The 13,234-nt window shown below is 43.2% G+C and overlaps 1 protein-coding gene across 4 annotated transcripts in view; it reads right to left on the bottom strand.

The window, feature by feature from the left end:
* FAM234A (family with sequence similarity 234 member A) overlaps positions 1-13,234 on the bottom strand; it is a 100,859-nt gene that overhangs the window by 49,122 nt on the left and 38,503 nt on the right. For all 4 annotated transcript variants that reach the window (XM_033914740.1, XM_033914739.1, XM_033914741.1 and 1 more), the window contains exons 5-6: positions 8,225-8,355; positions 6,531-6,663 (exon numbers count right to left, since the gene is read on the bottom strand). In XM_033914740.1, the coding sequence (XP_033770631.1) occupies positions 6,531-6,663; positions 8,225-8,355 (264 nt within the window). The remainder of the gene's footprint in view (positions 1-6,530; positions 6,664-8,224; positions 8,356-13,234) is intronic.

Below are 13,234 nucleotides of genomic sequence, written 5' to 3'. Positions count from 1 at the left end.
TGCACATTTGTCCCATCGCTTACTCCAACGACTGATCAGATGGGATTTCTGTCGGCCTCCGTCAACCACATTTGAATGCAAATTTGTTTGAACACCGATCACTTTCAAATCTGACAATTTACTGGCATCATAGCAATCCACATGATTGTAACAGTGATTTTAGAGCATCTGGGCCCCAGTTTGATTCCCAGGTGAGCCGAGGCTAGGGATGCACAGCCCCAGAAGGTAGGAAGGAGTTGTGGCCATCATGTGGAGTGACACCTAGACAGCCAATTATAAGTTCAAGGTTGTTAGCTTTTGAAAGGAGCTATATTATATACCCTCCAACCCAAGACTGTAGATATACTGGTCCATCTATATGCCTTTTGGGAAGAATGGGGGAGTGATACAAATTAAGGGAAACAAAAATCCCTGAGCAATGTGAATGAGAGCTCCCAGACTAGACTAGTCCTCCTTTACAATGTGTCCCACCTATTTACAGTTGGCTGCTTGAAATGATATATGGGAGGCTAAACTTAAATCATACCCATGGAGCCTCCAGCCTAGTATTGACTGAGGTGGAAGAAAAAGTAGCAAACAGAACTGCCAGGGCATAAAAAAAAAAGTGCAAGAAAACAACTTCAATATTTCAGTATTATTAATACAGTTATCATAAGATGTTAGATTGAAGGGTGACAAATGTATCTTGGTAAATCTTCTTTGGTCAGCTTTCTTGCAACTCTCCTGTGATGATCTGCAATTAAGTTTGTACCAAAGAACAATATCCTTCATGGCTCCAAAGAGGCAATATCGAGATTAGTGCTTAAAAGAAAGAAAATCATCATGGCAATTGTACATCTTTCATGAATTTATCTAAGCTCCTCTTAAACATGTCCATGGCTACAGCCAAGTAAACTTTCTCTGGAAGCACAACCCAATTATCCCGTACTCCATCAGTGTAAAGTACTTTGTTGTAGCAAGCTAAGTAGAAATTACCGTATTTTCACGCATATAACGCGCGCGTTATACGCGTTTTTACCTACCGCGCATACCCCTCGCGCGTTATACGCGTGAGCGCGGTATACAAAATTTTTTTTACATAGTTCCCACCCCGCCCGACGCCCGATTCACCCCCCCCAGCAGGACCGCTCGCACTCCCACCCTGAACGACCGCTCGCACGCGCTCCCACCCGCACCCACGATCGGAGCAAGAGGGAGCCAAAGCCCTCTTGCCCGGCCGACTCCCCAACTCCCCGACAATATCGGGCCAGGAGGGAGCCCAAACCCTCCTGGACACGGCGACCCCCTACCCCCACCCCACACTACATTACGGGCAGGAGGGATCCCAGGCCCTCCTGCCCTCGACGCAAACCCCCCTCCCTCCAACGACCGCCCCCCCCCCAAGAACCTCCGACCGCCCCCCCAGCCGACCCGCGACCCCCCTGGCCGACTCCCACGACACCCCCACCCCCCTTCCCCGTACCTTTGGTAGTTGGCCGGACAGACGGAAGCCAAACCCGCCTGTCCGGCAGGCAGCCAATGACGGAATGAGGCCGGATTGGCCCATCCGTCCCAAAGCTCCGCCTACTGGTGGGGCCTAAGGCGCATGGGCCAATCAGAATAGGCCCTGGAGCCTTAGGTCCCACCTGAGGGCGCGGCCTGAGGCAGTGCACGGAAAGTCAGGGCGGGTGAACGGAGAGTCGGGACAGCGCACGGAGAGTCGGGGCAGTGCACGGAAAGTCAGGGCGGGTGAACGGAGAGTCGGGACAGCGCACGGAGAGGCGGGGCAGTGCACGGAAAGTCAGGGCGGGTGAATGGAGAGTCGGGACAGCGCACGGAGAGGCGGGGCAGTGCACGGAAAGTCAGGGAGGGTGAACGGAGAGTCGGGACAGCGCACGGAGAGTCGGGGAGGGCGAAAGGAGAGTCGGGGTGGCCAGAGGAGAGTCGGGGCGGGCGAAAGGACAGTCGGGCTGCATGCGCGGTATACCCGTGAGCGCGGTATACAAAAGTTTTTGTACATAAAATCGTGGTTTCTGCACGCTATACCCGTGTGCGCGTTTTACACGGGTGCGCGTTATCTGCGTGAAAATACGGTAGGTTCTTACCTGCTAATTTTCTTTCTTTTAGTCCCTCCAGACTGGCACAGAATGGATGAGACGTACCAAAGCAGTATCCATCATGGGTAGGACCCCCAATCGGCCACCACAAGAACACACTCACCAAACACCGCATCCTGACGTACCTGAACGTCCATATGGTAGTGGCAAACAAAAGAATGGAGACAATACCAAACCACAGCTTTACAGATATCCACCGGAAGAACAAGAGAAGACTCAGCCCAAGAAGCTGCCTGACTCTGAGTAGAATGAGGTTTGAGAAAATCTGGAACAGGTTTCTTCTGAAGAAGGTATGCTGAAGTGATAGCCTCCTTGATCCAGCACACAATTGTAGCTTTAAAAGCACTGTCCCCCTTACGAGGACCTGTGAGAAGGGCAAAATGATGATCCAACTGACTTAACTCCTGGGGCTGCTGAATCTAAGTATGAAGGACCCTACAAACATCCAATTTGCGCAACTGCCTCTGCTCCAAAGAGCCCTTCCAACTACACAAGATCGGAAGGGCAACGGACTGGTTGACATGAAAAGGAGAAACGACCTTAGGAAGAAAAAAAGAGGCTACTGGCCATAGCACGATCTGCTCCTAGAGAAGTCCAGGAAGGGAGGCCTACACGAAAAGGCCTGCAGTTCAGAGATGTGTCTAACGGAAGTAATGGCCACCAGGAACACAGCCTTAAGAGTAAGGTCCTTCAATGTGCAGGAGCCAAGAGGCTCAAAGGGAGGACGAACGAGCACGGAAAGAACCAGATCGAGAAAAATGTGCACAACCGAAGCATCCTCGCCAACTGGCATCTCAGAAACCCACCATCTGCATCATCTGTCCCAAGAGGATTTTGGAGGGTCAACCAAAAGGTCCAAATCCTCATCAGGCGAAACCAGGTCAGCAAGGAAAAAAATCCTTGTCCCAAGAAACCCACAGACGTTTGGATGAAGGCTGGGGGGGGGGGAGGGAACGACGACATGGGGGCACATGCTGAGGGAAAGACTCCCTTGAAGAATCAGAGACCCCTGGGGAAGAAGCAGGACCCCTAGCTACCTGCAAGTAGCAAAAACAGAATCAGTGGCAAAAAACCCCCGCCGCCAAAAAAGTACTCACTGCAGGTGCAGAATGCATACCTACGACCTGTTCCTGTTTCTCCAAAACAGGAGGGAGGTGAAGAGGCCTGGGTTGCCACATACTACACAGAAGCGTTAGCAGGACATGACAGAGACCTGCCTAGTTCTGATCAGAAGGTCTTATATACATGCAAACAAATTTAAAACTTTGAAAAAATCAGGATAATAAACAAAAGACCAGGAAACCGATATATAGCATAGGAAAAGGTGAATTCACTATTTGTGTGAGGTGTTAGGTGGGGCAGAATCATAGAGGAAATTAGGTAATGCGTAACATACATACATACATAGAGATATTAAGAACTCCATCTTGGTTCTCTGCTTTTCTTTGTCCTCTCTGGTTCTTTGTTCAGTTTCCCGCCTTACGCCTCATGGGCAAATTGATAACACATGTGCTTAGGCTGGTTAGGAAGAGCATATTAGACTCCATATTCCAAACTGAGATATAACATGTATTAAGTATGAATGTAATATACTGTGTTGTATGTGAATGGGGCCCCGAATGAATGATGTGTGAAAGAATGGTGTGTACTTAATTTCTAATATTTTATATATTTTGAACCTGAAGAAACTCTAAGGAGAAATCCTGAGGCAACATCTGGAAATGGTTAAGTTAGAGCCAAAGGCACTGTACTAGTTTTTGCAAAGCTCAGAGCAGGGGGGGTAGCCCCTCCTCCTCCTTTTCTGTGCTGACAGGGAGAGACAAGAACTTTTCAACATTTTTGAATTCAGGCTCTCTTAAAACAGATAAGCAGGTTTAGATTTAAAGTTTTCTTTGGCTATGTTGTAATAATGGGTTTATGCATATTTGGAAATTAATGTAAACAAAAATATGACTTTAAAAACTTTGTTTTGAGTTTGAAAAACATGTAAAGGAATTTCCTTTGTCCAAATCTAAGGACAACCTCTGTTAATGGATTGGTTGACAAGTGTGATGTCATACTGAAAAATATAAAAGAACGGACCAGTATAGACTCAGAGAGACCATCAGGAGAGGTGCAATTTTCACGCCTGATGGGACTCCATCACACATATGATTTCTGAGACATGCAAAATTAACATTAATAAATTAATTAATATTGAACTGGTAATTTATGAGTGATTGACATTACTCCTAAGTACCTCTTGGCGCAGAGCGCAGCACACGCACGTGAATCGCTACTCAGAGGTCACCTGAGACCACAGGCAGAGCTTCCCGCCAAAACCAAGGAAAAGCCTGTCGAAAAAATCTCACCCAAGGTCTATAGCAGCAAAGACGTCTGAATGGGTCCAGCAGGCAGCAGCTGCTGTAGCTGTAAGGGAAACCTTATTTCCCTGACCGTCGACAACTGGAGAAATCCTTGTGTAGGTGGTAGGGGAAGCCTGGGTTTCCCCCCCTGCCTACAGCTGATGAGCGGTGCACTCGAAGGGGAACCCTGCTCACAGGCACCTAAAGCCGACGAGAATTTCCCCTTGCAGCAGCCGGAACACTTCATGCACCACTTCATACATCCACCGCTCATCAGGCACACAATGAGCACTTTTTCAGTCTCTTTAAAGTCTCATTGCGAACCACTATGGAGAGAAAAGAAAACCACTGGTTAGCAATAAAAAGCAATTAAAGCTAATTGAAAGCTTCCTTACAGACCAGTTGCCTCAGGACTTTCGTAAAAAATTTAAAAAAAACTAAAAACCTTAATGGACAAGAGAGAAGACCCCACTGGCTCTCAAAGCTATAGTCTTTGCCCGACTGTGGCAAGGTGTACAGCTGAGGCACCACTAAGAAAAAAATTGTGGAGGTGAGAAAAAAGGGAGGAGTGACTCTGCCATCCAAGTGTGGCACCCCCAAGATCAGACGGACCCCTGAAAGGATCACCCCAAGCTCTGTCCAAACAGCAAAAAGGGACAACAAAGGCCACTAATCAAATCCAACAGGCTGTCACTAAAAAAGGGAAAGACTGCACAAGCTTACCACCTCGGTCTGCTGGATAATGAGAACAGATTGATTGTAGATGGGACTGCACAGCCCACTTGTACTACTGTCCAAAGTCAATGTGCTCCACCTGCTGGCAGAGGAGCATAAACCCATCCGTTCTGTGCCGGACGGAGGGATCATAAAGAACTTTGTTTTTCTCCTTTTTCTGCTCTGCTCACAGGCTGTGTTCTTAGAGTACTTCTAAAGCAGGGGTGCCCACACTTTTTTGACTCGTGAGCTACTTTTAAAATGACCAAGTCAAAATGATCTACCAACAATAAAATTTTAAACAAACACAACGCACACTGTACGCATAGAATTGTTAATTATCATTCCTATTCCGGGGTTTTTTCAAAGAGGTCAAAGCAGATGACTCTATGCACTGTCACCTCAGTAACAACCATACAAAAATAGACAAATACCCACCCCCTCCTTTTTTACTAAACCACAATAGCAGTTTTTAGCGCAGGGAGCTGCGCTGAATGCCCAGCGCTGCTCTCGACACTCATAGGCTCCCTGCGCTAAAAACCACTATTGTGGTTTAGTAAAAGGGGACCATATTGTAAAATATAGACAGCAGATATAAATTCAGACACATTTTAATCACTAAATTTAAAATAAAATCATTTTTCTTACCTTGTCTGTTGATTTCATGAGTCTCTGGTTGCACTTTCTTCTTCTGACTGTGCATCCAATCTTTCTTTCAGCCTTTATGCTTTCTCTCCTCCTCACCTCATTCCCTCCAACTTTTTCTTCCTTTCTCCCTGACCTTTCTTTCTTTCTCTCTTTTTTTCTGTTTCTCTTCTTTCCTTCTGTCTCCCTGCCTGCCCCCTTTCTTTCTTTCTCCCTGCCCTTCCCCAAGCCACTGCCATCGGGGAACAGGACCCAAACTGCCACCAATGGATAACAGGCCCCAAAGTCGACGACACCCCATGCTCTCCCTGCTTCGGGCCAACCAGCATTCCTCTCCCCGACGTCAATTCTGCCCTCGGAGAGGAAGTTCCGCCCAGCCAGGCAGCGATTGGCTGGCCTGAACTTCCTCTCAGGGACGTCAGGGAGAGGAAGACTGATCGGCCCGATAGATCGCCAAGGCAAAGTGAGTCCTGGTTTGATCGACTCACTTTGCCTTGGCGAGCTACCGGTCGATTGCGATCGACCTATTGGGCACCTCTGTTCTAAAGCATCAGCAAAAGGAAGAGCCTATGCTGTGCTCAGCTATCTGCCAGACTCAAAAACTACAGTCACCCCTCCAAAATTCATTTTCAGTTTTCTTCAGAGATAGCAAAAAAAAAAATCTTTCTCTACAGAATGAAACAGTTCTGTTTTGGTGAAAAGAGATACTATAATGGAATGGTTCAATTACCCTTGTAAAAGAGAAGGTAGTGAGAGCCAGACTTGGTGACATGCAGCAAATATCCAGCTTTTCCATTAAGGCTCAGGCTTCCATTCTGCCCTATGATATCTCCATTTCCTCCTGAATAGAAGTATCCTTGAATCTACAATTATAAAATATATAAAGAAATAAATGGATTGAAAGACATTAATTTTTCAACCAATTTTCATCAAGGATGAAGACAATTGCTCTCCTCCTACAGACTACCAAAATAGTAAGCCAATCAGAAAGACATATAAAAACACAAGGAACTGCAAAACAATAATCAGTTATTTCATTTGGCTTTTTTTGGTTATGTCAGACAGGTCATCTATAGATTGTAAATGTACATTACATTTTGGTAAATAGAACATCACAATGTTCTTATATCAGTACAGTATTTTGAAAAGTTAATTTCAAGTAGAGTTAGTTGAAGAAATTCCTCTTCATAATTTTAAAAAGTAAATCCCTCCCTAATCCAAGAGTTTTCCCCCACAGGTAAAAGATATCTACTGGATCACAGACTGTGTTAACAACAACTCTGTAAATTGTGGAAAAAGGCAAAGTGTTGACTCAACTTCTGAACTCCCTATCCTCCCATTTAGCTTCAATCTGACAAACCCTGACTGCTGGAAAATGCACAGCTCATGATCATGAGTTTTTCCAACCTCTCAAGTACTGACCTTCTACCTAGGCATCATGTATACTAAACAGTAGTAGTTTAGGAATAATTATTTTCCTGCTTTAAAGCAGTAGTCCCCAACCCTGTCCTGGAGGACCATCAGGCCAATCAGATTTTCAGGCTAGCTCTAATGAATATGCATGAGAGAGATTTGCATATAATGGAAGCAACAGACATGCAAATCTGCTTCATGCATATTCATTAGGGCTATCCTGAAAACCCAATTGGCATGGTGGGGACCACTGCTCTAAAGGATAGGAAGGGTATGTAGAACTTAATTTGTGACTTAGCAGACTGGACAGGCTTTATCTGCCTACATTTTCATACTCCCAAGCAGTGTAAAGCTTTTCTGCATTTCCAAAACTTGGCTTGTATAAGCATGCAAAACCAAGAGAAAGACATGGATGAAGCATATGCCACTATAGGTACCTACAACACAAAGCATTCAAATGCGCCTGCCTAGCTTTTAAGATACTACACGGCATCCTCCCTCCACTAATCCCTCTTTCTTGGAACTCCTCAAGCCCTGCCACCACCAGGCCCACCTAAAAACTTAAACTATCCTTCCCCTTGTTAAAAGGTATCTCTATGTGGGAAAATTGGGCAAATCTCTCTTTTTCAGAATCACAGAGCTCTGGAATAATCTTACTGCCCCACTACGGAATCTGGGTTCCTTCCAATTATTCCGTAAGCATCTGAAAACTAGGCTCTTCACAAAATTGTAATGTTCTCTTCCCCCCTGGATTCAACATCTAACCCTTCTATGCTACTCCTTCCTTTATTAAACTCTTGTAAACCGTGCTGCGCTCTATAATTATGGAGAGGATGCGGTACCTAAACTTAAGGTTTAGTTTAAAGCATGGAGCTTGTAATTCCACATACTTCCCTTACTATAATCACATTCATTAGATATGTTCTTATGTTCTTATACTGGCACTTGGTTCAATGTCTCCATATTTGAAACTTTTGGGAAAAAGTTCTCAGTTAGTTAAAAATTAACTACCTTGTCTTGATTTGTAGTAAAAATCAGTATATCCTGGATCCCATCCCCATCCACATCTGGGATGCTTAATAATGGAGACATTACAGAGGAATAAACTCCAAAATGACTAGGCTTCTTCCATAAGGTTTTACCTGAAAGAGATTTATTTAAGTTGAGCACACTTCACTCTGCTCTACTCTTTTCTGTCTTCCAATAGTCTAACATTACTGTTTTAAAATTATTGCCAGGCGCTGAAAAATATTGGGGAAGGGGGAGACCAATACACACCTGCAAGTGAGTCATCCTCTCTATTTTTTTTCTTTCAAATATGTTTTTTATTTTTCAAAAATAATACATCAAATTTACACAAAATAATACTAATATTATTAGTTTAAGCCTATTAATGCCTAATTTAAGAATTATATTAGGCATGTAACGAACACTGTTAAATAACTTATGCATACAATTGTGTGCTCAATTTTATAGAATCCAGGGGAGTGTGAAGGATCCTAGCTGCCAGCCATAGAGTATGATTGGTTATAGGATATCACTCTTACCTGTACTTGACTAACTTAATAGTTTGGTGAGCTAAGAGCCTGAGGAGCCTGGTTTGATTCCCACTGTGGCTCCCTGTCATCTAATCTTCCATTGCCCCAGGTAAAAAATGAAACTTAGACTGGTAGCCCAATAGGAACAGAGTCAATACGAGTCAATACGAGTTGTATATAATGTTTAAAACCACTTTGCTTGCCCCATAGAAAGGTGGTATATAAAATGCATGACCCCTGACTCTGCTGATTTGAGCAGTATGCAGCTGAAAAAGCCATATGATAGGAGGTTTCTAGTGTGCACTTGGCCATCAAATGCCATTATTGGTACCCTATAGTGTTCATAGCATGTCCAGCATCAGAAAGGATGACTCGATCTGTCAATCTACATTTTTTACTTTGCATAGGGACTATTGGACCCCTGCTAAAATTGCCAAGATTACACATTCAGTTTCTTCAGGGTTATGTCGGTACTGTTTACATCTCCTTTATGAATGCCCTAACGTACAATTATACTGGTCGAGCATATGGACCAGAATACTCTCTGTAACTCAAATGGATAACAATTTACCTATCGCCTATAAATCCATCATATTGCGCTCCTGAAACCCAGATATCTCGATTCCATGAATATTCATCAAAATATTTGATACTATAATTGCTCTAGCTATTCATCACATTACCTGTAATTGGAAGGATAACTCTAAACTTAATTTTCACGAATGATGGAATCATCTGTGTATAATTAGATAATGTGAAGAAATAATAGCATTCAAACAAAACAATATTGCTAATTTTACTAGGAAATGGGGCACATTAAATGAATTCTGTAAGAATTTAATTGGAAATTTCACATGACTCCGTTTCATCTCTGAATTGCAGCTTATCTGTATTCTGTTTTATTTTATGTTTAATTTGAATTATGGACCTTAACTGACAGTAATTTACAGTTTTACATGTACTTGCACTTAGGTGCTATTCTTGAAAATTAGCATCTAAGTTTAATAGCAGGTAACTGCAAATGGATCAGATACAGGGGCAGGTCTAAGGCATATAAAAGACTACTGCTCTGAGATGCGCTCATTTATACCAGCCATCTGGTTGACTCAAGTGCTTGTGCCTAAAGCTGGGCAGCAAATGCAGATATATGCTCGTATTCTACAATGGCAATCTTAAGAAAACAGGACAGGGGGTCTGCAAAATTCAAAACAGCATATAGAATTGCCGATATAGAATTGATTCTTAGCACCCAAACTTTTGCCACACTTTCTTGAATTTAGCCCAATGTGTATGGGAATAACTGAGAAGTGGATGCAAGACTCTTGGTTCAGAATACTATCCCTTTTGCACTAGAAACCATATTTCTGACTTTTTCGCAGTGTGTGTTGGGAGGGGGGAGTGCAAGAGTTGGTCTGACACTGCAAATCAATTAGTACAACTACATTACTATGTGCTAATTAGCATGTGAGCTCTTACCACCTACAAAACGGATGGCAGTAAGAGCTCATGTGCTAATGGCAACATTAGCACATGCAAAAAGCTTACAATGGAAACAAGTCCGTAAATCAAATATCTCAACCAGAAAAAGGACTTGTAAAGAAAGAAGTCTATAAATAAAATTAATAATAGGGATGGAGGGAGGGTAGGGTAAGGATTTCTTTTAAGTCAATAGAGGATAATGATAAGTTTTTCAAGTGTTTAACTAAGTGTTGTTTCTTATAATTCTTGTACACTTTATGAGAGGGTAAAATGAATTAAGAAAAATAGTGTTGGGAGGGAGGGTGGGTTATGGGTTTTTATTTATATATATATATACAATTGTTATTGTTTTGATGGATTTATCAAGTGTCGTTTCTGAGACTATGTATGATTTTTCTTGTACACCTGTTGAATGATTAAAAAGGAATAAAGAATAAAAAAAAAAGAAGTCTATAGTATACAGCAGTACCCTCAGATACCTGTACTGTTAAATCATTATTGATTTCTATGAACAGGTTACACAGGTGAAAGATATCATTCATTGGGTTCTGCGTTAGTTTGTTTAAAGTGCAAATGCTTAGTGCAAACAATCCAAAATATAAAGTGCTACAGTGTAACTGAAAAAAGATTAAGACAGAACTTATCTTGAAGTGCTATCAATTCTTGTGTAATATCATTAAAGCCCAATGGGACCCGTTTCGCCGAATCTTCGGCTTCCTCGGGGGTCGTATCGATTGGTGGGCAGCTCTGCTCTCTAGTTTATCTGGCAGAAAATGGCGCTGTTCATAGAAATCAATAATGATTTAACAATACAGGTATCTGAGGGTACTGCTGTATACTATAGACTTCTTTCTTTATAAGTCCTTTTTCTGGTTGAAACATTAGCACATGGCCATTAACTACGGAAAAAAAAAAAAAAAAAATCAGCAGTTTTCCAGTGGAGGTAAAAATGGCCTTAGCACGCAGGAAAGACCTAGGGGCTGGATTCACTAACCTGCCCGATCGGGTCCCGATCCCGGCAGGTCCGACTGATTCAGTAAACTTAAACATGCAGATGAGGGCGATCGGAGGAATGCCTCCATCTGCCTGCACGGCTCACGCATGCGCGATCCACGCGCAGACCATAGGAGCAGCAATTTTTTTTTTTTTAAACTTTTGACTTCAGGGAAACGCTGCCACCTCCACTGACCCAAACCTGCGTGGCTCTTAAAAGCTGGTCCCGCTTTTGCCAGCTGCCGCCCTCACAAAAAGATAAATGGAGCCCGTGGTTTTGGGTTAAAACCAAGGGCTCGCTGGGCGGGGAAGGGCAGGAGAACGGCGATGCGGCAGGGGAAGATCAAGACAGAGCAGGGCGGCATGAGGGCGAGCAGCAGAGATAGCAGGGCAGCATTCGGGGCAAGCAGGCAGGAGAGATTGCAGGGCTTCCAGTCAGAAAGACATTTTCGACTGGTCCCCCAGCAGTCGCTTCTTCAGGTGATCGGCCAGCCCAGTCGGATCGGAAATTTGGTGTAGTGAATAGAGTCGCTGTCCAATTTGCATGCGTTTCACCTCATTTGCATGCAAGGATTCCAAGCAGATCAAAGGAGAGGTAAGTGAATCAAGCCAGAGGGAAATTTGATAGTTAAGTGGTCACAAACCGATCAGTACATGATCGGTTTGCTTAGTGAATATAGCTCTAAATAAGAGCATGATAAGGAAACCTGCAATTTGATGGTGCATTCTTTGCCAGCGGGCTTACAAATGGGCAGAGTTTGGGTGGAGTGTGTAAATTATAGTATTCTTTCATATATGTGCAGTCTGACTAGGAGGTAGGCATAGACATTTACACCAGTTATAGGGTACATGTGAGTTTTCTGCCACTTGCACTAGTATTCCACAAAGAAATATAAGTGCACATTTTTCTGTATAGAATAAGTTTATCCTAGACACCCTGTTACAGAGTTACCTTCTAAGGATATGGATCATGCATTTGATATACCACCAACCAAAGTGGTTTACATATCTACTGCTTCTGGAATATATGAATGGCCTTCACAAAGTCTACAATATCTAAAATAAAAAGGAAGGAGCACTGTGCATGAACACTGTGAGCATGCTCATGCACTGTATTACATCAAAGAATGGCATGATGCCACAAATGCTTGCTTACCCTCCTATCTCCAGAAACACTCTTTCTATAAATTCCTGTGGAGCTTGGGCACGAAAATTCTTTTGAAGACTTTTTAAAACAATTTTTGTGCCCAAGCGCCACAGGAATTTATAGGGAGTACAAAACTGAAAACCTTATCATAAAAAAAAAAAAAGAAAACTGAAAACCTTATCATGCTGTAATGGTCTTATGTTTCTACTGAAGTTAAAGAAGATGTTTGCACATGGCTTCGGAACTATATGCTGAAAGTAATTATGGTTGAATCTTCCTGGATGTGGCTAGATCCACCCAGATTAAAAGAAAGACTTTTTACCAGCCACACCAGCATGTGGTCAGCCTAGGTGCCGCTTTTTACAAGTCTCATATAATAGGAGAGATAAATTTGTCTTTTGTGACCACTTATCTTAAAGAAATAATTCCAATGGTAATGTGCCAGTAACAGGTTTTTTTAAATTCCTGCATTCTATTTAAAGAAGCATGATTAAATTACAGCATTCTGAGGATAACATGTTTTCTCTTAGCTTGGTGATGATAGAAAAATAATGAACCATTCTTGTTATAATTTTCTCCTGCCCTTTCTTTTAGGGGTCCTCCTGCAATCTATGTCATGGTGTAAACTATTCTCGGAATTATAATCACTCTTTACTATATAGAGCAGTAGCATCCAGTGGCAGGAGGGAGTGGGCATCCCTCCTGCCTTTATTTTCTCTGGGAGAGGGTAGGGGATGGTACGGAGGTATTCGGCCAGGCTGGAGGGAGAAAATAAGAACTGCCGCTGCTGGGTCAGACCAGTGGTCCATCATGCCCAGCAGTCCGCTCAAGCAGCGGCCCTCCAGCATCCCTCCTGCCATTTTT

Source organism: Geotrypetes seraphini, chromosome 11 (assembly GCF_902459505.1).
Source record: "Geotrypetes seraphini chromosome 11, aGeoSer1.1, whole genome shotgun sequence".
Classification (NCBI taxonomy): domain Eukaryota; kingdom Metazoa; phylum Chordata; class Amphibia; order Gymnophiona; family Dermophiidae; genus Geotrypetes; species Geotrypetes seraphini.
The sequence above is the reverse complement of the archived record's forward strand: the minus strand, read 5'-3'. Positions and strand labels throughout refer to the sequence as shown.